This window comes from Haliotis rufescens, unplaced genomic scaffold (genome assembly GCF_023055435.1).
Source record: "Haliotis rufescens isolate VD_foot unplaced genomic scaffold, xgHalRufe1.0.p SCAF_13, whole genome shotgun sequence".
NCBI classification, from domain to species: Eukaryota; Metazoa; Mollusca; class Gastropoda; order Lepetellida; family Haliotidae; genus Haliotis; species Haliotis rufescens.
The window spans coordinates 28,912,399-28,937,347 of record NW_025963813.1 but is presented as its reverse complement, the minus strand read 5'-3'; the positions used below and the strand labels follow the sequence as shown (position 1 = coordinate 28,937,347).

The 24,949-nt window shown below is 38.9% G+C and overlaps 1 protein-coding gene across 4 annotated transcripts in view; it reads left to right on the top strand.

Moving 5' to 3' along the window:
• The window catches only part of LOC124152259 (histone-lysine N-methyltransferase PRDM16-like), a 140,857-nt gene that overhangs the window by 32,555 nt on the left and 83,353 nt on the right, over positions 1 to 24,949 (top strand). The window contains exon 1 of one of the 4 annotated variants that reach the window (XM_046525131.2): positions 15,412 to 15,573. The exons of 1 other annotated variant lie outside the window; for it this stretch is intronic. In XM_046525131.2, coding sequence (XP_046381087.1) covers positions 15,534 to 15,573 — 40 coding nt within the window. In that variant the 5' untranslated portion in view covers positions 15,412 to 15,533. Of the gene's footprint in view, positions 1 to 15,411; positions 15,574 to 16,022; positions 16,054 to 24,949 lie in introns of those variants that run through there. 2 more of the 4 variants (XM_046525129.2, XM_048394378.1) reach the window with 2 other exon arrangements.

The window sequence follows — 24,949 nt, the reverse complement described above, 5'->3', positions numbered from 1 at the left end:
AGCCGAAGACCCGGGTTTGATTCCCGGCATGGGTACAATGTGTGAAGCCCATTTCTGGTGTCTCCCGCCATGATATTGCTGGAATATTGCTAAAAGCGGCGAGTTGCATCCCTTTGGCATGACAGAAACCTTTGACTGTGGGTTCAAATCCCGGTTCGTCCCGATTATGTTTCTAAGTTTGTCAGCACCATACCTGTGGGTTTAATCAAAGTGGTAATGTCAGAGGCCTGCATCACTTCGGGCTTTCCTCCCACATTAAGCTGTCATGCCGTGATATAACTGGAATACTGTTAAACCTCACTCACTCACTCACTCACTCACTCACTCACTCACTCACTCACTCACTCACTCACTCACTGACTGTGCACCCAAAGCTCACTTTTCTTCCAAGAGCCTTGCGCACCCCACCCACCTGTCAACCTCTTCATCCACATTATCCTTCCCCTCCCCATACATACCTGGCCCCCCACACCTCCTCCACACCTGGCAAATCAAAGCAGAAAGAATCCCCCCTCCCCCACACCTCCACCTCCCACACCTGACAAATCAAAGCAGAATGAATCCTGTTTTGTTTTGATCTAATGAGTGTTTTCAGTGACAGTGAATATCCTATTTAGCGTTCCTCCAGCCACATCACATATGTCCCCGCTGTGTGATGTCCCCATCCCACTGTCCTCCCCGGCCCCAGATGGCCCCATGCTTGACTTATCAAAGCTGCCATTTGTTGGCCTCGCTGGTAATGACATGGATATTGGAAGACACCCATGCACTGACACAACTGTTCAACACGAGTGCTCCTTATCCTCGAAACCACACACTGCCCCAGCGTTACACTGATTAGACACAGAATTAACAGGGGTAGGCTAATGGTTAAAGAGTTGGCTGTCACACTGAAGACCCGGGTTTGATTCCCGACATGGGTACAATGTGTGAAGCTCATTTCTGGTATCCCCTGCTGTGATATTGCGGGAATATTGCTAAAAGCGGCATAAAAACCATGCTTGCTCGCTTTGATAATGTACAACCGAGAGGATTCTGGGTAAATTTGCCCCAACAACCTTTGCTGGTTGTAGGCGTCGACAAATGGATAGTGTGGTCTGGCTCAAGTGGTCAGACTCGGAGACTTGGTTCAAATCAACTAGATTTTGTGGATTGTTGTTCAAAATATCAATCCCTGGATTGTCTGGTTCGCATTCAGTTATTAACAGGCAGATGTCATATAGCTGGAATATTGTTAAAAGCGGTGTTAAACCTCACTCACTCAGAATAACACCTTTGAAGATCCGGGGAAGACTACGTCTTTAGCAATCCATGCTTGACGTAAAAGGCAACAATGCTTGTCATAAGAGGCGACTAACGGGATCGGGTGGTCAGCTTTGCTGACTTGGTTGATGCATGTCATCGATACCAATTGCGTGGATTGATGCTTATGATATTCATCACTGGATTGTCTGGTCCAGACTCGATTATTTACAGACCGCCGTCATATAGCTGTAATATTGCTGAGTGCGGCGTTAAACAACAAACCAAACCAAAAAACCAATTGCGTGGATCGTTGCTCATGATATCAATCACTGGATTGTCTGGTCCAGACTCGATTATTTACAGACTGCCGTCATATAGCTGGAATATTGTTGAGTGCGGCGTTAAACAACAAAGAAAACAGACACTGAGAATAAAACACAAAACATGCTTTCTTGGTAGAGCTTCTTTAAAGAATGGTCTCATGATGTGCCCAATTAGCAGTGTTGTGTTTGGTCAAGTAGGTGCTTCAGTCTGAGTGATTCTCCATCACCCTTATCTGAGGTCCTGGCCCAGCTTCAGTTTACAACGTATAAACACACTCTTGATCTTGTTCATTTCTTTCACCATGGACCATGGTGGTGGAGCAGGTCAGTAGGTCAGCTTCCTCCTTGACAGTGTGGGTTTGAATCTCTGACTCTGTCTTGAGTTTGTCGGTTCTCCTGGATAAGAGGGGCGGTTGGGTAGCCCAGTGATTAAAGCGTTTGCTCACACCGAAGACCCAGGTTCGATTCCCAAAATTGGTACAATGTTTGAAGCCCATTTCTGGTGTTCCCTGCCGTGAAATTTCTGGAATATTGCTGAAAGTGGCGTAAAACCATACTCACTCACTCACTCCTCGATAAGAGGTGGCCTAGGTATCTCATTGCTTTTGTAAGATTCAATGTTGATGAAGATTTTGTGTTTTCAAATTTTGGGTTGTCATTGAGTAACTGATGTGCAAGACATATTTCCTTAAAAATCTCTGTTGTCAAATACTCAGATTTTTATGTCCCTTAATCACGCCAGGATCCGTAGCTGGATGATTGGTTCAAATCCATGATCTGCCCCATCACTCATCCTAAGTCTTTTGATTTCTTACCCTTGCTGATCTGATACGATACCTATCTGTGTCAAGATCTGAGGGGACCTGTAAAGATCTGTCGTAGAATAGGTCTTCAGCAACCCATGCTTGTCATAAAAGCCGACTGTGCTTCTTGTAAGAGGCGACTCACGGGATCGGGTGGTCAGGCTCGTTGACTTGGTTGATGCATGTAATCTTATCCCAATTGCATGGATCAATTCTCGTGATGTCAATCACTGGATTGTCTAGTCCAGGCTCGATTATTTACAGACCGCCGTCATATAGCTGGAATATTACTGAGTGTGGCGTGAAACAACAAACAAACAAACAAACATCTGGTACAAAACGCAGTGAGGTATTGGGAGAATAGGATCTGCTTTTAGTGATATATATAGAGGTTTTTTGTGTAGAGGTATGATTTCTTGCTAAACTGCCCCATCATTTCCCACGGTTGGAAGTGAAGATACAGTGTTTAAACACTACCATCTCCTTTCACCCATCTTCAGACCAAAAGGCCCATTATCAGTTATATAAATTCTCTCCATTACCAGGAGGTCACGAAGCCTGACAGTGTGATTGCACAGACAACACGGACCTCGAGATGTTTAGAGCAATTGTCTGTGAATATCCGAGTTCTGGTCACTTGAATGTCTTCCCCTGATTGCTCCAAGTGAGGCTGGCACTGTCAGGTTTCACTCATCTGTTCGACCAGGGGACATCCTTGCCACATAATGAGGCTGAGGCTGAGGCTGAGGCTCCAGTTTCAGGCCTGTTGTTGTCACTCACATTCTCTGCTTCTTGTATTCTGGGTTCCTGGTGAACTTATCTAGGGATTTCTGTAACACCATACTGAAGGCTCCTATTGTCTGTTCTTAGTTTGTTTCTTTGTTTTGTTTGTTGTTTAATGCCTCACTCAGCAATATTAAGGCTACATGACGGCGGTCTGTAAATAATCGAGTCTGGACCAGACAGTCCAGTGATTGACATAATGAGCATTGATCTATTGGGATACGATGACATGCATCAACCAATTCAGCAATCCTGACCATCTGATCCCGTTAGTCGCCTCTAACGACAAACATCGTCACCTCTTTGGTAAGCATGGGTTGCTGAAGACCTCTTCTATCCAGGATCTTCACGACTTCTCTTAGGGATTTCTGGGACAAACTAACTCTCCAGTATTAGACTTTGCACTAATGTGCCCTAATACCATGGCAGATTAGTAATAGTAATATGAAAGAATCAGGTGTTCTTTAACTTCTTTTGAGTAGTATGTATGTTGTGTTATTGTATGTTCCAAATTATTTTTATTTTGTTCTTATGCAGACCTAGTCAGTCATACAGACACCAAAACAAATATATCTAATACAGCCCATGCAAGTCTATAGTAGTTGGCAACTCTAGATTATTGGAGTGTCAGGCTGAAATGAAGCGAGTCTATGGGCTGCTTTATATTTAAGTTTATTCAGATATTTTAACAACTGTTTTTTCTGAAAAATATTTTGGTTTCAGAGACTAGGTGTTAGTTTCATACAGACCCTGAAACAATAATTATTTTGAAAGTCTTCAATGTTAGTCTTCAGTACTTTGTCTTGATTTCTTCAGTTTCAGCATTGATGTATTCTTTCGCTAAGAGCCAGGAATTGGAGAAGTGCATTCACTCACTTTTTAACCCATGCATGTCCTGTTGTACAAAACATCTTATTATTGCTTAAAAGTCGTCTAAAACATCTCACTACATTCCCACTTCACCAGCACCAGCAGCAGCAGCGATGCTTCTATCAGTTTGATACAGAATTCCTCCTTCAAGATTAAACTCATAAAGATGAAGTATCTTGATTCTCTTTGTGGCTAATTGTTTGTCTCAGCAACTTCATACTATCACATCTCCACACTACTGTTACCATGATTAGATGATTGGTCGGAAACGTCCAACAATCGGCAGACTGACACGATTCTTCTGTAATCCAGAATATTCATTCATGCCCCCTTAACTTAAAATAATAAACTTGCATAACATATGCACTGATAAGATTAGGTGCTAGGAATTATTTTGTTCATGCTTTGTTTGCAAGTGTTAGATCTGATGAGAGTGGGGTGAGAGGCTCCTGTTTCATAAAGCAATTACAACTCTGCAAGTGTCTAGGTCTCAAGTGTCTACGGGTGTATGCATTAAGAATGTCTTAGCATTAAAATAGCTCTGATTACATTGGAAATAAAATACATTTTTTAAACAATTTTCTTTTTGATAAATATGCTTCATTTAAGGTTCAAGAATGTTTTGTCAATTTTAAATTGTAAAACCTAAGTCGTGCTAAGGTTGAGGGACAAGAATATGTTTTTATTAAATATTTTATTATTAAAAATATGTTATAGGAATGTTACTTAATATGATTATTTTTATGTGAAGTCAGAGATAAATGTGCTTTGTCACATGTAAACTGGACAATCACACGAAGAATGAGAAATATCATCTTCCCGAGGCAAGGGAGTTAACTGACTTTAAAAGTCCAGTTTCAACCCTTGCCGAACTAGGCTGGAATTCCAGCCAAAATGTAGCTCCATAATACCAGCCTGGGTTGAAACTGGACTTTTATAGTCAGTTAACTCACCCTTGCCTCGGGAAGATGGAGAAATATATGAATTCACAATCAGTATGATTCACAAAATGAACCTGTGTATTCAGAATTTGTAAATATCTAGATACAAGATTTGTAAATAACAACTCACCAGCTCAGGCTGAAATGACATTCGGAGAGTTCACAGGTGGTTCAAAAGTATTATTTTGGGTGGCACACTTATATACCAAAGGGCACCCAACAACATCATTATATACTGCTCAACATTTGCTAAGGACCAAAACAGTCATCTTTAGTCAAAGGTGTGTGATCCTTAGAAATTGTTGAGTAGTATAAGTGTCCTGTGGTACACTGGAAAAGATGATTACCGCATTCGACATAATAAGCGCCCAGGCCGCTCTCAAAATTAGAAATAGGGGGCTCTTTTTAGAATATTATTTCGGTGGAAAAAACAGAGTTGAAAGATAAATTTTGTGGTTTATGCTGACAGCTGAAATGTTTATACACGACATATATAGTTTTCCAGAATTTAATTGACCATAAATCAGGGTGCATAAAACACACTAGTGGGTATTATACGCAAATAAATAAGTCTTGTGTACATTGATCAATTGGAAGGGGTGCTAATTGGGATTGTTCACTAGCCAATATATTAGCAAATATCGCCTTGGGCGCTTATTAGAGCGGAGCGCTTGTTACGTCGAATACGGTACTCCAAAGAAGTGAAAGAAAACCTGATTCTTTCATATTGCTGTTTTTAATCAGTCATGCCATGACAGATTAACTATCGTAATATAAAAGAATCAGGTGGTACTTAAGTTCTTTTGAGTTGGATATATTTCTATCCCTGATACAAATTTTAAAAATAATGATCCAGATTTGTATACTGTTATATGTCCTTACAGAATGGCCAGTTATTATTTGCCTGCACCTGTCACAAATCTCCTTACTGTGTAGAATATAGGTACTTATATCCTGGCCTTCTCGGTGACTAACAGTGATATACCTGACTCCCTCTGTCTCCCATTGTTACAGTTCATACTGGATTAGGTGCCTGACCTCTGTGGATTATCATAATCCAGAGCATACACAGATAATCTGTATTTCCACTTGTTGGACTTAGCTAAAGCTTATGTAAGTTGATTGACAGTGTCTTAATGAGGTGTGCAGTATTGGAAATAATGGACCCCTGATACATGTTTGAGGGATTAGGCCCCCTAAAATTATTGTTCCTGTCCTGACCTGTGTCATATCCAAACATCGGGCTTTTATATTTTGTTGATTTTTAACCAGGTAATTCTAACCTGTTTCCAGGAGACCAGAAAGATAATACTTCTTTTCTTACCGTTTTAAAAAAAATAAATATTTGTTTTAAATTTTTATTTTATTTTTAATTATTATTATTATTATTATTTTTTTGGATGGGTGGGGGGGGGGGGGTGGAGAGTTGGTTGGGGATGTGTGGGGGTGACATTTAGTGTAGAACCTGTTGATTACTGTTTTCACGAGTTAAAGTCAGATTTTGGTATGGTTTGCATGTTTGATTTATTGTCTTCACGTTAGTAACATTGTTGACAAATGTTGACAAAGTTATCATCCCAGAGACTAGGTGGTTGATAAGCTATTGACTCTCCAATTCTGATGAAAGAAGACAAATAATTTTCTAAATGCCAGAGGGTATCAGACAAGAGTCAGGTCAGGGAAGATAACTGTGAATGGATTCAAGCACCTGGGGACACTGTTCGTGAATTTCATACCTGATTTTAATGAAAGATGACAAATAATTTTCTAACTGTTGTCAGGGGGTATCGGACAAGTGTTAGGTCACAAAGATAACTGTGAATGGATCCCAGCAACTGTTGTGCTCAGGCTCCACGTGGCTCCATGTTTGTGTTAGCTCATGGACAGCTTGATAAATTAATCAAGTAGTTGACCAAACTGGCCTTTGTCCAGTGTTTTTCAACTTTGATGCTATCGTAGTAACACAACTTGAAATGATTGTCTATCTTAGTACTGCTTAACTTTTAACACAAAAAACTGAATTTTTTTAGTTGTGTTATGTTAAACAAATTCTGAATGCATAGGCATCTCTTAGCTCACACAACAGTTCATTTAAATTTTGATAATTGAAAAAAATTAAAGGTTATTCTTCCACCCTTTAGAGCTAATTTGGCATCACTTTCTTTAGTTTCCAGTTTCAGATTTGAATGTCTGAAGCCAAAATCTGAAAAAAATGTAAAACAAGTTAGATATATTTTAATTTGGCCACCGAATCAGTCTTTGATTGATTGGACAAGATTAATAATTTGCAAATTAATTCATGTTTTTATTTTGACCCATTTAATGAGTATGATGCAGGGTTAGACCCAGACTAGTGAAAATTCAAAGGGACCAGTTTGCTTTCTATCCAAATCTAGTTATTTCCCATGAACCACTAGTCTGAAATGAGCTCCGGACTAGTTGGGTATGAGGGGCGGTCGGGTAGCCTAGTTGTTAAAGCGTTCGCTCGTCACGCCGCAGACCCAGGTTCGATTCCCGACATGGGTACAATGTGTGAAGCCCATTTTCTGGTATCCCCCACTGTGAAATTGCTGGAATATTGCTAAAAGCGGCGTATAACCAAACTCACTCACTAGTTGGGTAGGACAATAGTGTCTTTGCCTGTTGTATACAGAAATTTGGAAACCAAAAAATGGCCTTGGCATTATGACATTGAATCAGTTAGCTCTAAGACCCTTGAATTTAAAGAGGGGTAGAAACCAATCATTGACAGTCACCACCCCTTCTGCTGATGCATGATGGGAGACCATGCCAAATTTTGTAGTTACAGCTTTTTTTTGTATATCTTTACGTCGTACCAGTGAAAATGTTAGTACCCACTGGAACTATTGTCAACACTGTATTGCATGATTATGATGCTAAAAAAACGGTTCTGTGTGAAGCGGTCTCCATTGTATCAGTGTGTATGTAGCGTCTTGGTATTTGAACGGGGGCGGTCGGGTAGCCTGGGGGTTAAAGCATTCGCTTGTTATGCCGAAGACCCGGGTTCGATTCCCGACATGGGTACAATGTGTGAAGCCCATTTCTTGTGTCCCCCGCTGTGATATTGCTGGAATATTGCTAAAAGCGGCGTAAAACCTTACTCACTTACTGGTATTTGAACTAAATTTACTATCATAATTATAATGTTAAATGCTTACTTTGTGCCAGGGTAGACATGGCCACTAGTCTGTTAGTCTGAGACTAGTGAAAATTTAGACAGGCTAGTTGTATTCTCCCAAAATCTAGTTATTTTAAATAGCTACTTGTCTGAAATGAGCTGTAGATATGACAAATGGTGTTTTACCATACTGAGTTTTATGTGGATGTATTTGTATGGTCCTGGGGAAGCCTGTTTCATAAAATCAGATTCCTAATTGTTTATTTTATTGTGAAAAGTACAATGAATTTAATAATACATGACATGTTTTTTTCTGTGTCAATACAAGATGGTACACTTGCCTAAATACATTACAAGTGGTTTAATGGATCGCTAGCGTTTTTGTCAGTGAAATATCGCAAAAGGTGTTGTCATTAACGCTTCAAGTTCATTTCTTGAAAAGGCTGCCACGAACATGTGTCTACAGCTTGCTTCTCCTTTTGAAACAGCTCCAAAATATTTATAGTAAAGAAGTTTCCATGCGTTTTGATATAAATATGGATTGCGATACATATCGTATCATGACATATGTATCATGATACGTATTGTATCTTGACCTTGCTGTATTATTACACCCCTAGCATCTAACATCAACGGTGTTATTGGTGTCCCAATATGTCCAAATTCAACATGTATTCAAATTCCCCAACACTAGTAGTGAGAGTGAGTGAATGTGTTTTATGACGATTTTAGCAATATTCCAGCAATACCACAACAGGGACACCAGAAATGGGCTTCACACAATGTACCCAGATGTGGAATTGAACACAGGCGATCGGTGTGAAGAGCAAACACTTTAACTACAAGGCTAACCCACCGCTTGTAAACATTTCACATTGTCTGTGACCTATACAAAAGGGGAGATAATGATTTGCCCAACACCAGCACAGAACAAGGCCCAAATGCCACCACTTGTCATTGAGGTGGTTAACACTGACTGCCAGAACTCAAAGGGTTAAACACAAAACAGACAGCAGTAACAATTAGTTGTCAGGTCAATATTTGCTGATCACAACCCATGACCGGGATCAAACCTATGTTATATATTGTGTCCAAGGGGTCATCATTGTGACAAGGCAAGAGCTGGACTGTCTCCAAGCAGAGGTCAAACATGGCTTATGTAAGAAGCCGAAGAAAATCATTAGCTCGTGAATAGAATGTTCGCAGTCCACAAAGTTGTAGTAGATCGAGAAAAGACACAATAGTTCTTTCCCATTGTGAGACCCTTCGCTTTGTTGTGCATGTAATATGTCCAGTGACACATCGGTATGTTTGGACAGTTGGAAAGTGCTACAATTGTTCCCATAACAAACAGGTGGAGACAATCGCCACCGAAAGTGGAAATTCAGCCTCCTAACTGCAATACATGGAATTCGGATTCCTGCATTGCATGCTGGGATAGTTGTCTGCAAGTGCATTTAGTGTGTTTGAATATGGAACTGATTTATGGCTTGGAGGGCGGGATTCAGACCACATCTTTGACAAAACTAGCGAGTGTGAAACATACTTCAAATTAGACATCCTGAAACACAGGCCGTAATTGTCAGTTGAATGTGATGATTTGTTTCAAAGGTAATAACTGTTTTATTTGAAAAGAGAATTTGAACTTATAGTTGAAATTAATCAAGAACTAAACTATTTCTCCAGTATTTGATCCCAGATTTCACGTCTGGTAATACTGAGGTATTATGGGGCCGATAGTTTAATATTTTGGCAACGGGGTAGTTGGGTGGAGACAGAATATATATACCTTTGGATATTGCTTCAGGTAATAAATGTCCTGAACACACACACCCCACACACCCCACACACCCACATACCACTCCACTCAACAAACACATACACACACACCACTCCTCCACTTCAAAACACACACACACACACACACACAACACACACAACAAACACACACCACACCAGTCCAAACACATAGACCACACACACACACACACACACACACACGCACGCACACGCACGCACACACACACACACACACACACACAGAATATAGGGACAGGCCAGTTTCCCAGGTTAAGTGAAAAAGTAAAACCTACTCCGTATATTTTGCGAAACTCTCATAATCCCTGATGGTTAGGTACGGTCATGTTTAGAAAATAAAGTATCATTTGGATGTAAATTAGAAAATTAAAAATCATACTCATTGTATTACCTTTGATATAAGAATGACGGTTGCTTTGATCTCATGATAATCAGCTTGTTTTCCTCCTCAAATATGAAAACTGTTTGATTAAAAATGGTGTGGCAAGAAAGTGCAATCAGATAACTCCACTTTCTCCAAAACATGAAACCTGACATTTAGATAGACTAATTTTTTTCAATATTTTTCAGTTTTTTGTTCAACTCGAGTTGATGTTATCAGTACCTAACAGACTTTATGAATAATGTCCCATGTACAAATATGTCTTAAGATAATAAAAATGAACATGTAACACAAAACATTCTTGAATCAGTATGTCATTTAAACTCCAAAGCATGCAAAGTCAAGTTTTCTATCACTGTACTGTATCAAAATATGAATACCATAATCTATATAGAAAACAGCCTCCACCAGATTCACCTCCATTGCTCTGCATGTTCTAACACACATGTATATGAGCACAATTTCCAGAGGCAAGTCTTTTCCGGTTTCAGGCAACCCTTAAAGGACTATAAGAGGAGAACATGTTATATCTAAAAAAGTACTTTTTTCCCATTTTGATGAATGCAAACTTGCACATTAAAAAAACTTGTGCATGTAACAGGTTCAACTGCGAGGCTGACAAGGTATTCTAAAATAAAACGGCTCTCATGCCAACTGTGACTAACATATTGTCTCTGAAATGAAAGTATTTTACAGAAAACAGTTGTTAAATTATCTTAATGAAATATGTGTCTCTTCATTTTTGTTTTCACTGCAGTAATCTAGACTTGGCAACTATAAAAACATTGTACGTGCTGTATTTGTTTCAGGGTCTGTATGCCAGACCGACACCAACTGTAACTTATCCAAGAACAAAAGGAATAATCCATAAAGTCTTTCTTTGTCTTTGTCATTTTCTCACTACCTACAAGGTGTTTTCACAACATGAAGCTGCAAAACAAGGAATAAAAAAAAAATTCTGGCAGAAGCAAAATGACACCATTTACCCCAGTCCCCAAAATTATGTCAAATATGATAATTCGTTATAACCGTAGTTCGTTATAAGCATATATACAGCATATATAAACCAAATGGCCAGGACCAAAAAAAACAGTTCGTAATATCTGCCAGTTCGTTATAAGCATGTTCGTTATAAACTAGTTAACTGTATATATTGACCAAGGGTCCTTTTCAACTGGACAGGGTCAAATATACAGCTGGCTCAGAACTGTGTCAGCTGGACGACTGGACATGCGAACAATGGACCAATCCGACTCGCTTTCATCCATCATATCATAACTGTATGGATGTTTTTATTAAACAGGCTAATCTCAGATTAGCCGATTCAATTATCTTTCCCCCTTCGCATTCCCAGCTTGGTGGAATTGTTCCGACGTCTCTGTACGCATGGTTTAAACAAATTAATGGTGGTTTATTGGCACATATGATCGGTTGATTATATCAGCTCCCTCGAGGGGGGCTGTCACACTGCTTCAAAGTGTCATTCTACAAAGAATGTTGAGTTACATCATCGGGTACGTAAACACGATGTTCCTGGTGTGTGGTAGTGGGGAGGGGGGGCGTGGGGGGGGGGGGGGGAAGGAGACGAACGTATCTGAAGAGGCTTGTTATTGTAGAAGATTAGGGAAATGACGACCATGTACCTCTCTTCCCTCTTTGACCTTTGTTTGAAAAACATATACAAGCTGTGTCTGTGGATTAATGTCGCTTGTTTTGGCCTTCCAGTACATGCACGTGAAGGAGCTATTAGTACATGGTTTAGGAAACAGTCAGTGTAGGTTTCTGGAAATCCGAGTTTTCAGGGGTGTTGAAGGAGGCTGTCTCATGTTGCAGTTTGGAGTCTTGTTGTTGCAAGTGGTTGAAACTAATATCTAGGACTGGTCATATATTATAGGGTAGAGGGGAGGTCAAGGGAGTTAATGAAAATTTTTAAACGATGAAAGGGGTGGGGGTTGTCAAAATTTAGTTCAACTATATGGTGGCCATGAAAAGATGACTCATATCTAAAAAAAAATTCAAATTATTATTATTGTTGTTGTTGTTGTTGTTGTTGTTGTGATGATGATGATGATGATGATGATGATGATAGGGAAGGGGAGGGCTGTGAGATTAAGGGAGGTGGGCATTATTAATTGTTACATGTACTTGGTAGGGGGGGGGGGGGGGGGGAGTTGTCATGAATAATTGTCACATAAAATAAAAGGATACAGTCTTAAAGCCAGCCCACTGGCCCACCTCTATGATAAATGGCCAGTCCCCAAGCATGGAACTCAACAGAACCATGTCAGAACACTAATGCAATGTTTGAAATGGAAGATTTAGGGGGTCCTTTGGTTCATATACTGTAGCAACAAACCTCAAGGGTCACAGGAACCTTTTTTGGCTTCAAACACTGACAATCATGTCATATTTTGTCGGATGCTTCACCATTAATTGTTAATGTGTGGTGTCGAACTGAAAGAAGTCTGCATACAAGGATCAGGGGTACAATGTGTGAAGCCCATTCTGGTGTCCCCGCGGTCATATGGCTGGAATTTTGATAAAAGCAGCATAAAACAACTCTCACTCACTCACTCACTCACTCACTCACTCACTCACTCACTCACACATCTAATGCAGAATTAACACTTAAGGAAATTTTATGGACTGTGAAAAATAAGTCTTTTCAGATTTTAATTTTTGAAGGTTCACGGGATCCGACTTTTTTTTAGAGCTGATCAAAAATGGTCAAGTTAGATTTTGTTTCACGAGCATAAGCTTTACAAAATATGCAAAAATGTCTTAGAAATTATTTATTTTCTGTAACCTCTAAAAGGCCCCAGGAGCGAGAGGGTATTAATGGGGTTGAATAACCCCTGAGACAACAGGTTATTACGCTAGGGTATTTGGGTCTCTGTTTGTCTCCTGATAATGGTAGATGATCCTTTAGATGACACACAGACCATCTTACTCCATTTCACTTCAACTCGAGAGACAACACACTTGAAAATTAAATTTTGTTGTAGACTCACTGACTGGGGTCTTTCATAACCCTGCAGTAAGATTTTGACTTGGAATTAACTTTGTAGTTGTTAGAAGCTTGTTTGGCTATTTTTAATCATTTGTGACATGATCTATCAGAAGTTTAGTGTAGATATGCTAATATGATGAATTAAAATATTTCAAATTGTGAGTGGGGAGTGTTCCCTTAGAAGTTTTTTCTGAAACTGTAGAAAGATATAAATGATATTTTAATAAGCGTGTGATATATACTGATCCAATAAAGTTCGGGATCATGAATATTTGGGGGGATATTTTTTATAAAATTGTGTGCTCAGTGTACATTGTAAAATATAGCTCGAAAAATATTCATGATCCCTTACTTATGTGTTCAGTATATGTGATGGACGTATTGAAGGATCATTGAAGCTATTTTATGGAACAAGTAGCTCTGTGTACTTAGTTTATATTTATTATATTCTAGTACAGATAAAATAAATACAGAATCAGTAAATTGTATAAGAAGTTTGGTATTTACCTTACAATATTGTAGTGTCACTGACAGACATTTTTTCAAGCAAACCCTCCTATTTTTCCAAGCTCAGAAATTTGTTCCTAACATCGTTTCAAGCATGGGACATTTAAACTGATGTTGATTTCAACAATTCTGTCTGTGTGTCCAGCGTTATAGATGAATTAAAATTAAAGTCCACTGTATTAGGAAAGAAACATGGATTTTATTTACCACACGCTTTTTTCCATTACATCAAATATATTTTGTCGACGGACATGTTTCTCATTCTGGAGAATACCACAGAATTTAGAACTGAATTTCCCTTGACAGAGACAAGTTGGAAGATTAACACTTAAATATTTTCCAGCATTAAATATTGACATTTTGATTATTTGGTTTAGAGATGAATTTGTCTTCTGTCTCTTACTAAATGGAAGTGACAGCCCAAGATTGATCTTTGACCAGTTCGACTTCAAGGAAGTATTGGTGTGGCCCTGGCACCTTGTAATCTTCTTGTCTTTAGAGCGCCAATCTCGGAGTTCCACTGACACCCTGCTGTTTGGGGAGTCTTATTAGAAGCCAATTTTCTGCAGGGCAGATTCCTAGCTTTTCCCTCATTCCTTGGTTAATATTGTTTAAACTGGAATCTCTCTCAATTGAATCTGTGACAATACTGCTCTGTTGAAGCATTGGCAACAGTTTTGAATTTTCATTGCATTCAGACTGATTAACACTGGGATTATTCCGATGTGCAATATTTTGGTAATTTATTGTGGTGGGTGTTATAATTTTTATTCCATGGTAATTTGTATTTTGAATCTCAGAATGGCCTGCATGATTGCAATTGTGCCATAGTTTTAGAGTTAGATAGGATAGTATCTCAATTCTGGAATAAGAATAATTTCCGTTTTAAGAATCTATGTAAATGTTTAATTTGTATCTGTGTTAGGAATTAACAAATTCAATTTTATTTTTAACAATCTGTTTTTTTAATGATTTATTATGACAGTGTGTGTGACCTGTACAGGGTAACTGATTATTGATATGATATGTTTTATGATTCACAAATAAATGTATCCAATATATCAACAATTGTCAGAAAATGACAGTTGTAATTTCGTACTTTGAGAAATGATTTTCTTGCTGTGAATTAAACACAGTGACACCTCCAGAGAGGCCTGAATGTATAGATATGTCACAGATCTATAATTCCATGTGTCAAGGAGTGTCGTGACAACAGGGGTTGCAACCTGTGGAATAGTGAAACAAAACAAACTGTTAACTAAACGTGTGTCAGATCGCAAACCCGAGTTTACGTTTCAGAAATCTCTCATTTGCTTTAGAGGGAAATATTTGAAAGATTAGAATATCTACAATGCGAGTGACGGCAACTGTTTACAACCCTCTGTGTTTAGGCAAGCGTTCTGGGGCAGTTGCCATTAAAATGGCTAGTCTCTCGAGTTAGATATTTCACTAACTAATACCCAAGCTTAGTTTTTCTCAGCTCGACCAAACTTAAGTTTGCCGACATTTTCCAGCCTGTTTGTCCCCGAGCTGTGCATGTCATTGTGGGCTCTCTGTCGAGGCAGACTTCTAATGTCAATATGGAACGCAGAGTATCGCATCGAGAGGCGTGAGCGAAAAATTGACGTCGCCAATGCCAGTTTGCTTCCAATAGCCAGTTTGGTTGCTCATCGTTTGTGATTACAGATCTGAAAGCAAGTTGTCAAACTTTTATGCCTTTTTCTAGTGATAGTTCTCCATCAAGCGGCTCAGGTAGGTTGTGGATTTTTACCAACAGCTTACATTTTGTCCTTATGGCATTGCATAGGACAATCATCTTATTTATATTTTTGCAGTTCTTCCATATTTTGTCACAATTGTCTTTATTTATCATTTATTAAAAGACCTAATAACTGCATTTTACTTTAAAAATGAAATATATTATATTTGGTGTACATGTGATGTTTATATTTGGAACTAATTCAAAATTCTGTACACATGACAGAAACTACTTGGTCAATAGTGTTATCAACATATCTTGATTAATAGCAGTGCCGTAGCCAGCTGGGGGGACAGGGAGGGCAGTTGCCCCCCTGGATTTTTTCTAGAAAACATTTTTCCTTGTGAAAGTTGAATAAGAAATGAATAATCTTATTTGCCCCCCCCTGTCAAAAAAAGTTAACTACGGCCTTGGATAGACTGCATTGTTCACAAGTACATTCGGGAAGTTAGGTATTATGTCCTGCTGCTGGGGTAAGTGCTATATACCTTCAAACTAGTTATTTCTAGAAGTAATATATGGAGTTATACACACAAACACTTCAGCTAATATTTCAGGGTCACACAATTAGTAGAGTACTGGCAGGATGAAAGTAGGTTAAGATTGTATACTATCCATATGTGAAGGAGACATGTTATGCTGTTTAACGATCCTTGTAGAATAGTGTCCAGATAGATATGTGTATGGATCACCTGTATTGATGTGTACTACAATTCTAATACATTTCTTTGTATCAATGGTAGTTTGTGTCAAAATGTGATCGGTGTATATGTTTTTTGCCATGGATAGCAGTACTAGTGTGTTAACAGTTCTGATAAAACCCAAGTGTTTTCCTTAAATACAAAACCCTGATATAAGAATTTAAGTTTGTATTCAAATCTCATTGCAATATTTTAAACTTTGTCTTTAAGTTAGTAAACAGGAGCAATATATGGGGAGAAAAATTAGCCGATATTGACAGTGTTCTCGGTGTCTTTAAATAATATATGCTACTTCTCTTTTGATAGAGATAATCAGATATGTCAGATATATTGAAATATACACCTGGCATATTATGAGAATCAGTTTTGTGTGTCATGGAAAGATAAAAATGCCCCTATCATAACTGGAGTATATTTCAAAGTGTGACAGCAACTATAGCATGATATCTTAGGTGAATTTGTAGATAAATTCTCTTTAAGTTCATTTCTTCTGAGGGTTTAGAAGATATAATATTATAATGAATCCTAACTGTAAATGTTTCACATTTATGGAATAAACTGAATAAAATTGTATTAATGTTTCTATATTTTTGTGACATAAATGCTATGTACAGGTCGGTTATCTATCGCAAACGTAACATATTTCACCAACTCTATCCATTAATAACCACTGTTGCCAATCTGATATGTGTGATTAATGTCCGTCAGTGTCTAGAGATTTGTTATCACATGTTACATTAGTGTAAATGTGCAATATCCACATTCCAAGCCTGATATCTAGATCAGAGATGAAAATAATATTAATTTTTTTTGCAATAAGAGATAGGACATTTTGTGTAGCCACAGTTGACATCACTTAGAAAAGCTTACATGAAAATGTTATTTGTGTGCAGTATGACATGCAATATGAAATCTTATGCTTGGTTAATAAAATTCATGTAGTTTTGAAATATTTAAAAAAATTTAACCTTGACTACAAATTGCAATTTTTTTTGCAAATCTGTATGAATGTTTTCAAGGGTGCTTGTGAAATCATATGTGCATGAGTGTTAAAATATTTTGTGATCATATCAATCAAAAATACACAATTTCAGTGAAAACACAGATGAAAGTTCTATATTCAATGTTGGACAGTCGGGTAGCCTTGTGGTTAAAGCGTTTGCTCCTCACGCCGAAGACCCAGGTTCGATTCCCCACATGGGTACAATGTGTGAAGCCGATTTCTGGTGTCCCCCACAATGATATTGCTGGAATATTGCTAAAAGCGACTAAAACGATACCCACTCACTCACTCTATCTTCAATGTACTATGCACCATTATGCATTAAAGTTTCCAAGAGTATCAAAATTATATTCACTTAACTGACCTTAATTCTGCTTACCTCTTTACAATATATAATAAACCACTTATTAAACAACTTTTGCAGTTTTTGTTTTAAAACAGATTTAAAGCATTAATTGGATGAGGGCATTTAATACACTTAATCTGTCATCTAATGTGTCATTTGTATGCACTGCCGTGAAGACCCGGGCTGCAACTGGTTCCCAGCAAACAAGACTTATCTTAAGACGCGATTAACAGGATCGGGTGGTCAGGCTAGCTGACTTGGTTAATGCATGTCTTCGAATCCCTATTATAGATTGATGCTCATGATGTCAATCATTGGATTGTCTGGTTTACTCAGTTATTTACAGATGGCCATCATATTGCTAGAATATTGCTGAGTGTGGCGTCAAACTACAAAACATAAATTTGCATGCACAAAATCAGTGTTGGGACACAAGAGATATCTAGCTTAACTCATACGAGGGCTTGGACAGGTAACTCGGGTACTCGGGTCGGGTGGGTCCTGAGTAGGACTCGGGTACCCACTGGACTACCCGGACCCGTGTTAGTCACGTGATATATTGTCTAATGATTAAAATTATCTGGAACTCTATGGTTACACTACAAGTCACTAATGTTCGCTTTTCTTTCTGACAATGCACCCATTCCTTGACTTTTATATGTTCAATTAAAGATAAAACTCCATGCAGTAAACTTCAGTGTATGCATGACCAGATCGTTTTACACATCTATCTAAATACATTTTGCCAGGGCTACGGTCAAACTTTTCCAAATCGGACAGTTTGTAGCTATTTCTAAATATCTACAACAGGTACCTGGGTAGGGTCGCGTAATAGGGTGGAAGGTACCCGGATAGTAAATTTGGACTCGTCCCAGCACTACGTCATACAATAATCAATTATTATTTTCCTAACTACACTAGAGTATTGAGTAATTATTCTGCTGATAGAAAATATAATGTGTCGGTGTCATGGGCAATTAATAATTCATAAGCTAATTATGTAAGAGTGTTGTCATTATCTTATTATACGACATTCTGAATTGACATCTATATGAAATTGCTGCGTCAATTGCATGGACGACCTTTCTGGCAGACTTATTGACAATAGGGTGAATTATTCTAACTGTTCTAATTACCTTAAGCACCTTAATTGTCAGCTACTGTATTAAATAATTATTTTTGAGTGGTTTTAATCCAGACATGCATTTAGCACTGGTGTCAACCTGAATATTGTTGATAGTGTTACTAGTTGTTTGGAAAATATTATTCGTTGGAAGACTTGTTAAAAGTGTGTTAACTTATTTATACTGAACATAACATTTCAGGATCATGATTTTGGGGGGGTATGTTTTTGAAATTGTGTGCTGAGTATTCACTACAAAAAATATCCCTCAAAATACCGTATTCGACGTAATAAGCGCCCCGCTCTAAGAAGCGCCCACGGCGATATTTGCTAATATATTGGCTAGTTAACAATCCCAATTAGCACCCCTTCCGATTGATCAATGTACAAATAACTTATTTATTCGCGTAAAATATGCACTCGTGTGTTATATGCACCCTTAATTATGGGCAATTAAATTCTGGAAAAATATATCTGTCGTATATAAACATTTCAGGCTGTCAGCATAAACCACCAAATATATCTTTCAACTCTCTTCTTTTTACCAAAATAATATTCTAATAAGAGCCCCCTTTTTCTAATTTTGAGAGCGCCCTGGGCGCTTATTATGTTGAATATGGTAGTGATGATCCCTAACTTTTTTGGCTCAGTATACATGTGTATTTTATCTGACATATATAATGTTAGCAAGGAAGGAGAAAGTTTCTCATATTTGTTTTTCCTTTTTAATGCATGCAGTAAATTGCATGGCGATGACATTTCAGACTTTTCTATAAAATAAGGGATTGTATAGTTCTGTGTATTGGTGAAGTACTTTTGAGGTAAAAAATGAGTTCCTGTTCCATTTTGATGTGTATTTTACTTGACATTGAAAACAAATCCTAAACTTGATCAATTACTTTTGAAATGTGTGATGGTAATGGACGTTAAAGGGGCAATCCCTATACAGGTATCAGTTAAAAATAGATTCAGCAGAATGAGTTAAAGAGAGCTGGGTACAAGCTTATATGAGAAGGGTAAATGAAGATGTTGGTTGAGAATCAGATACCACTTAGGGAATTCTGTGGGCATGTCATGATTAGTAATGCTTGTCACTGAAGGGGGATGGATGTGTTTAGTGAGTGAGTGAGTGAGTTTGGTTTTACGCTGCTTTTAGCAATATTCCAGCAATATCACGGCGGGGGATACCAAAGATTGGGGTTTACACATTGTACCCATGTCGAGATTCGAACCCGGGTCTTCGGCGTGACGAGCGAACGCTTTAACCACTAGGCTACCTGACCGCCCCAAATGTAGCCAACAGTTTCAATTATACAATACTTATTTTTCAGAATATGCAAAAATATTCTTGATAGAAAAATATATATTCCAAATGCAATTTTGATCATGATGATATATTTCTCCAGCTTCTTAGCATGAAGTATTGTCAAATTATTCATGTTCATGTTCAGTTTCCAATCTCATTAAAATCAGATCTTAGTTCTTGCTATCGCCAAACAAATATCTGAGGACATCCCATTACGGGTCACGTCAGAACGACCTTTCATCCACCCAATCAGAGCGTTGCTTACCAGATCATGAAAGTGACAGTCGGAATGTGTTTTCTAATCATGCAACCTCGAAAACGTTAACGCAGGGTAATCCGAACGACAGTTATGGGTTTATATGATTATATCCATACAATTTAGGCCATCTATAAGCCATTCCAGAATGTTCTTTTCATCAGTTTTAAATTTTTTACTCAAGAATATGTCAAAATATGTTTTGAAGTGTAGTCGCCAGTTTGAAACTAGTGTCGTAAAGCTCGAGAAAGCTGCCTTCCGATTGGCTTATGTCGATTTCTTGTCAGTAATTTCATTGGTCGGTCAAAGTTCGCAAAAGGTCGTTCTGACGTGACCCATAAAGGGATGTCCTCAGATCTTTGTTTAGCGGTAGGGAAAACTAACATCTGATTTTAATGAGATTGGTTCAGTTTCCTTTTTTTTCAATGCAGCTACTTTTGAGATTGTATGATCATGAGTTTGAATCCCGGTCACCCGGATTATGTTTCAAGGTTCGTGAACCTTATACCCAAGTTTGACCAAAGTAGTCTGAGACCTTCAACATTGCAGGCTTTTCTCCCACTCAAATTAAGCTGACATGCTGTTACATAACTGGAATACTTTTAAAAGCTGAGTTTTAAACCCAACTCACTCTCTCACTCACACTCACTCACTCACTCACTCACTCACTCACTCACTCACTCACTCACTCACACTCTCGCTCTCTCGGGGCGGTCGGGTAGCCTAGTGGTTAAAGCGTTCGCTTGTCACGCCAAAGACCAGGGTTTCATTCTCGACATGTGAAGCCCATTTCTGGTGTCCCCTGCTGTGATATTGCTAGAATATTGCTAAAAGCGTCATAAAACCACTCACTCACTCACTCACTCACTCACTCACTCACTCACTCACTCACTCACACTCTCGCTCTCTCGGGGCGGTCGGGTAGCCTAGTGGTTAGAGCGTTCGCTTGTCACGCCAAAGACCAGGGTTTCATTCTCGACATGTGAAGCCCATTTCTGGTGTTCCCTGCTGTGATATTGCTAGAATATTGCTAAAAGCGGCATAAAACCACTCACTCACTCACTCACTCACTCACTCACTCACTCACTCACTCACTCACTCACTCGATAATAGCATGCTTTGCCAACAATGCCCTTATGTTTACTTTAACAGACACAACATTACTGTAGTTTTGCTATTGTCAATATTGCAATGATAGTATAACGGACCTCACTGTCAGGAAAATCATAAATATCAGGTCCTATTCTTATGCATCATATAACACAATATATATCTAGATAGTATTTATGACAGGAAGTTTTGCTTTCCCGTGATGGGTGAGTTACATTAGATTGGTTCTATTTCCTACATGTCGGAATAATAAGGAAAGTACTGTTATACTGATATGGACAACTAATCATCTATAGTCACAGAGGAAGTCCCTATTTCTGCACTGATAAGAAGAATCGAGGAAGAATCGCTTGCATATTGAGCGTGCATTATAAAGCCCCATATATAGTACAGCTGCCATTTGTGTGGAGAAGCAAAGTTGAAAAGATAATATACAAAAGGTCTAAGTTTCAATAGATCGTGGCTGTGTGATACGTGATAGTTAGGATATAGTTACCTTGACCAATCAACTATAGCTATGTGATATATGAAAAGGAGAATAAAGTTTACCTTGACCAATCAGCTTGCAGTCTTCATGTTGAGTCTTTCAGGAAGTTGGGGAGCCTTATCACTTACGGTGAACGTGAACCACCTTTTGCTAAACACGGGGCGGTCGGGTAGCCTAGTGGTTAATGTGTTCTCTCGTCACGCCGAAGACCCTGGTTTGATTCCCAACATGGGTACAATGTGTGAAGCCCATTTCTGGTCTCCCCCACCGTGAAATTACTGGAATATTGCTAAAAGCGGCGTAAAACCAAACTCTCTCACTCACTATTGCTAAACACAGTACAGTTAATAAGATACACTATTTGAATGACCTTAAGGCCTGTCTTGGCCTTATTTGAAGAATACATCACTGACGTTTCATGTGCCTCAGGAAAAGCTGTGGGGATTCTCCTCAGTAAACTATGCTTGTCTCACCGTGGGGATTCCGGGTTAGAATATAGGTCCCCGACAACCTATGCTTGTCTCCCTGAGGGGACTCTGGGTTAGAATATAGGTCCCCCGCAACCTATGCTTGTCTCCCAATGGGGATTCCGGGTTAGAATATAGGTCCCCAGCAATCTATGCTTGTCTTCCCGTGGGGATTCTCGGTAAGAATAAAGGTCACCAGTAATCTATGCTTGTCTCCCCATGGGGATTCCGGGTAAAAACATAGGTCCTCAGTAACCTATGCTTGTCTCCCCATGGGGATTCTGGGTAAGAATATAGGTCCCCAGCAATCTATGCTTGTCTCCCCATGGCGATTCTTGGTAAGTATATAGGTCCCCAGCAATTTATGCTTGTCTCCCCATGGGGATTCTGGGTAAGAATATAGGTCCCCAGCAATCTATGCTTGTCTCTGTGGGGATTCTGGGTAAGAATATAGGTCCCCAGTAACCTATGCTTGTCTCCCCATGGGGATTCTGGGTAAGAATATAGGTCCCCAGCAATTTATGCTTGTCTTCCAGTGGGGATTCTGGGTAAGAATATAGGTCGCCAGCAATTTATGCTTGTCTTCCGGTGGGGATTCTGGGTAAGAATATAGGTCCCCAGCAATCTATGCTTGTCTCCCCATGGGGATTCTTGGTAAGAATATAGGTTCCCAGTTACCTATGCTTGCCTCCCCAACGGGATTCTGGGTAAGAATATAGGTCCCCAACAATTTATGCTTGTCTTCCGGTTTGGGATTCTGGGTAAGAATACACTGGTCTCCGGTTATCTATGCCCCTCTCCCAGTGGGGATCGGTTGTTCAGGCACAGTGACATGGTTGATTGCTTGTCATCTTATCCCAGTTGCATGGATCGATGCTCATGATGTCAATAACTGGATTGGCTGGTCCAGACTGCATTAAACAACATTAAGCATCAAGAAATTGTCATCATCTTGAGTAAGTATTTGAATGAGTAAATGTTATTCAAAACACCGTAGTCAGCAATATTCCAGTTATATCATGGCCACCTGTGAATAAAATAGTCTGGGCACACCAAAGGTAAAAGCATGTGGAAGGATCCATTGCAGCAGGATACACTGACTTGTGATCAACCATATCATCCATTTTGACCACCCAATCCTCCTTTTACTCCACTGGGCCCATGAGGTATCAGGCACGTACTCTGCCTAGAATCTAGGGCAGGGACGAGTCCAAGTTTACTACCCGGGTACCCACCACCCTATTACCCGACCCTACCCGGGTACCCTCTGTAGGTCTCAGGAGATGTCTCAAAATGTCCAATTGGGACCATATTGAGCATAGCCCTGGCAAAACGTATTTAGATACATGTATTATACAATCTGGTCATTCATACACTGAAGTTGAATTAAGTTACATCTTTATTCAACCATATGAAAGATCAGAAGGAATGGGTGCATAGTCAAGAAATGCAAACATTAGTGTCTTGTAGTGTAACCATAGAGTTCTAGATAATTTTTGTCATTAACAATATATCACATGACTAACAAAGGGTCCGGGTAGTCCTGTGGTAACCCGGGTCCTACTCAGTACCCACCCGACCCGAGTACCAGAGTTACCCGTCCCAGCCCTACTAGAATCCCCACAAGATAATTGTTTCAGAAGCTACTTGTTTCATTGTATAAACATTGACATGGCATTCCTCCAATAACTGACAAGTAGGAGGGGTATTTTCACACCTAAATCAATCCCACTCATTTCATAGACTGCCAAATGAATAACAGACTCAATTAACACAGGGGCAAGCTTTTAGCTGGCTCATTGTACTGTCCTAACAACTAACATTATGTATTGTAATAAACCACAATAAACAGCATTCGGCTGTCTGAGAAAGTGGGGATAGTTATCTTCTTGTTACATCTCGTCACTCTTTCTGTAGTGAAAATTGACGATAGACACCAGATAGACATAATTTCATTGTCAAAGATATGCTCTCCTTTTGGAGATGTCACCACATAAAGCCGTCGTTTGAGTGATCTCATCCTAAACGTCTTCTAATGGGACTTGTCTCTTAATGCTTTCTACAGCTCTGTATGCAACATGATCCCGATCACTTCACTGTTAATGCACTAACATTTGCTATTGTGATTTAAAAGGGAACAGACTTCAGTTCAAATGAGGGCATTTTCTAGCTATCTATTTATTTAAATTCTCTTTCACTGCACTGATAAGTATGATGGTTTTTTACAGCCTGACTTAGCTTTTAGGTCTACGTTTTTTATGGTTTCAATAAATTGTACACAAGAGTTAGTGTCACTGTGTTCTGTTTCTTCAGTTATTCAACTTGAAATTATGTTTTTTATAAAGTGATTGCAAACAATTTGAAACCCCTCACTGTTCTTCATATAGCACTGTTGATCTTTCATAGGCTGAAAATATGTTGTGTAACGTAGTATGAACTATGTAGCAAGTCTCTGGGCTATATTTTTATTTATGTGATGTGGTCAAATGTGGTGTAATTAAGGGACTGGTCATTTATTATAGGGCTAGGTCATGTACAAAATACACAAATTGGGGAGGGTCATGAAACAA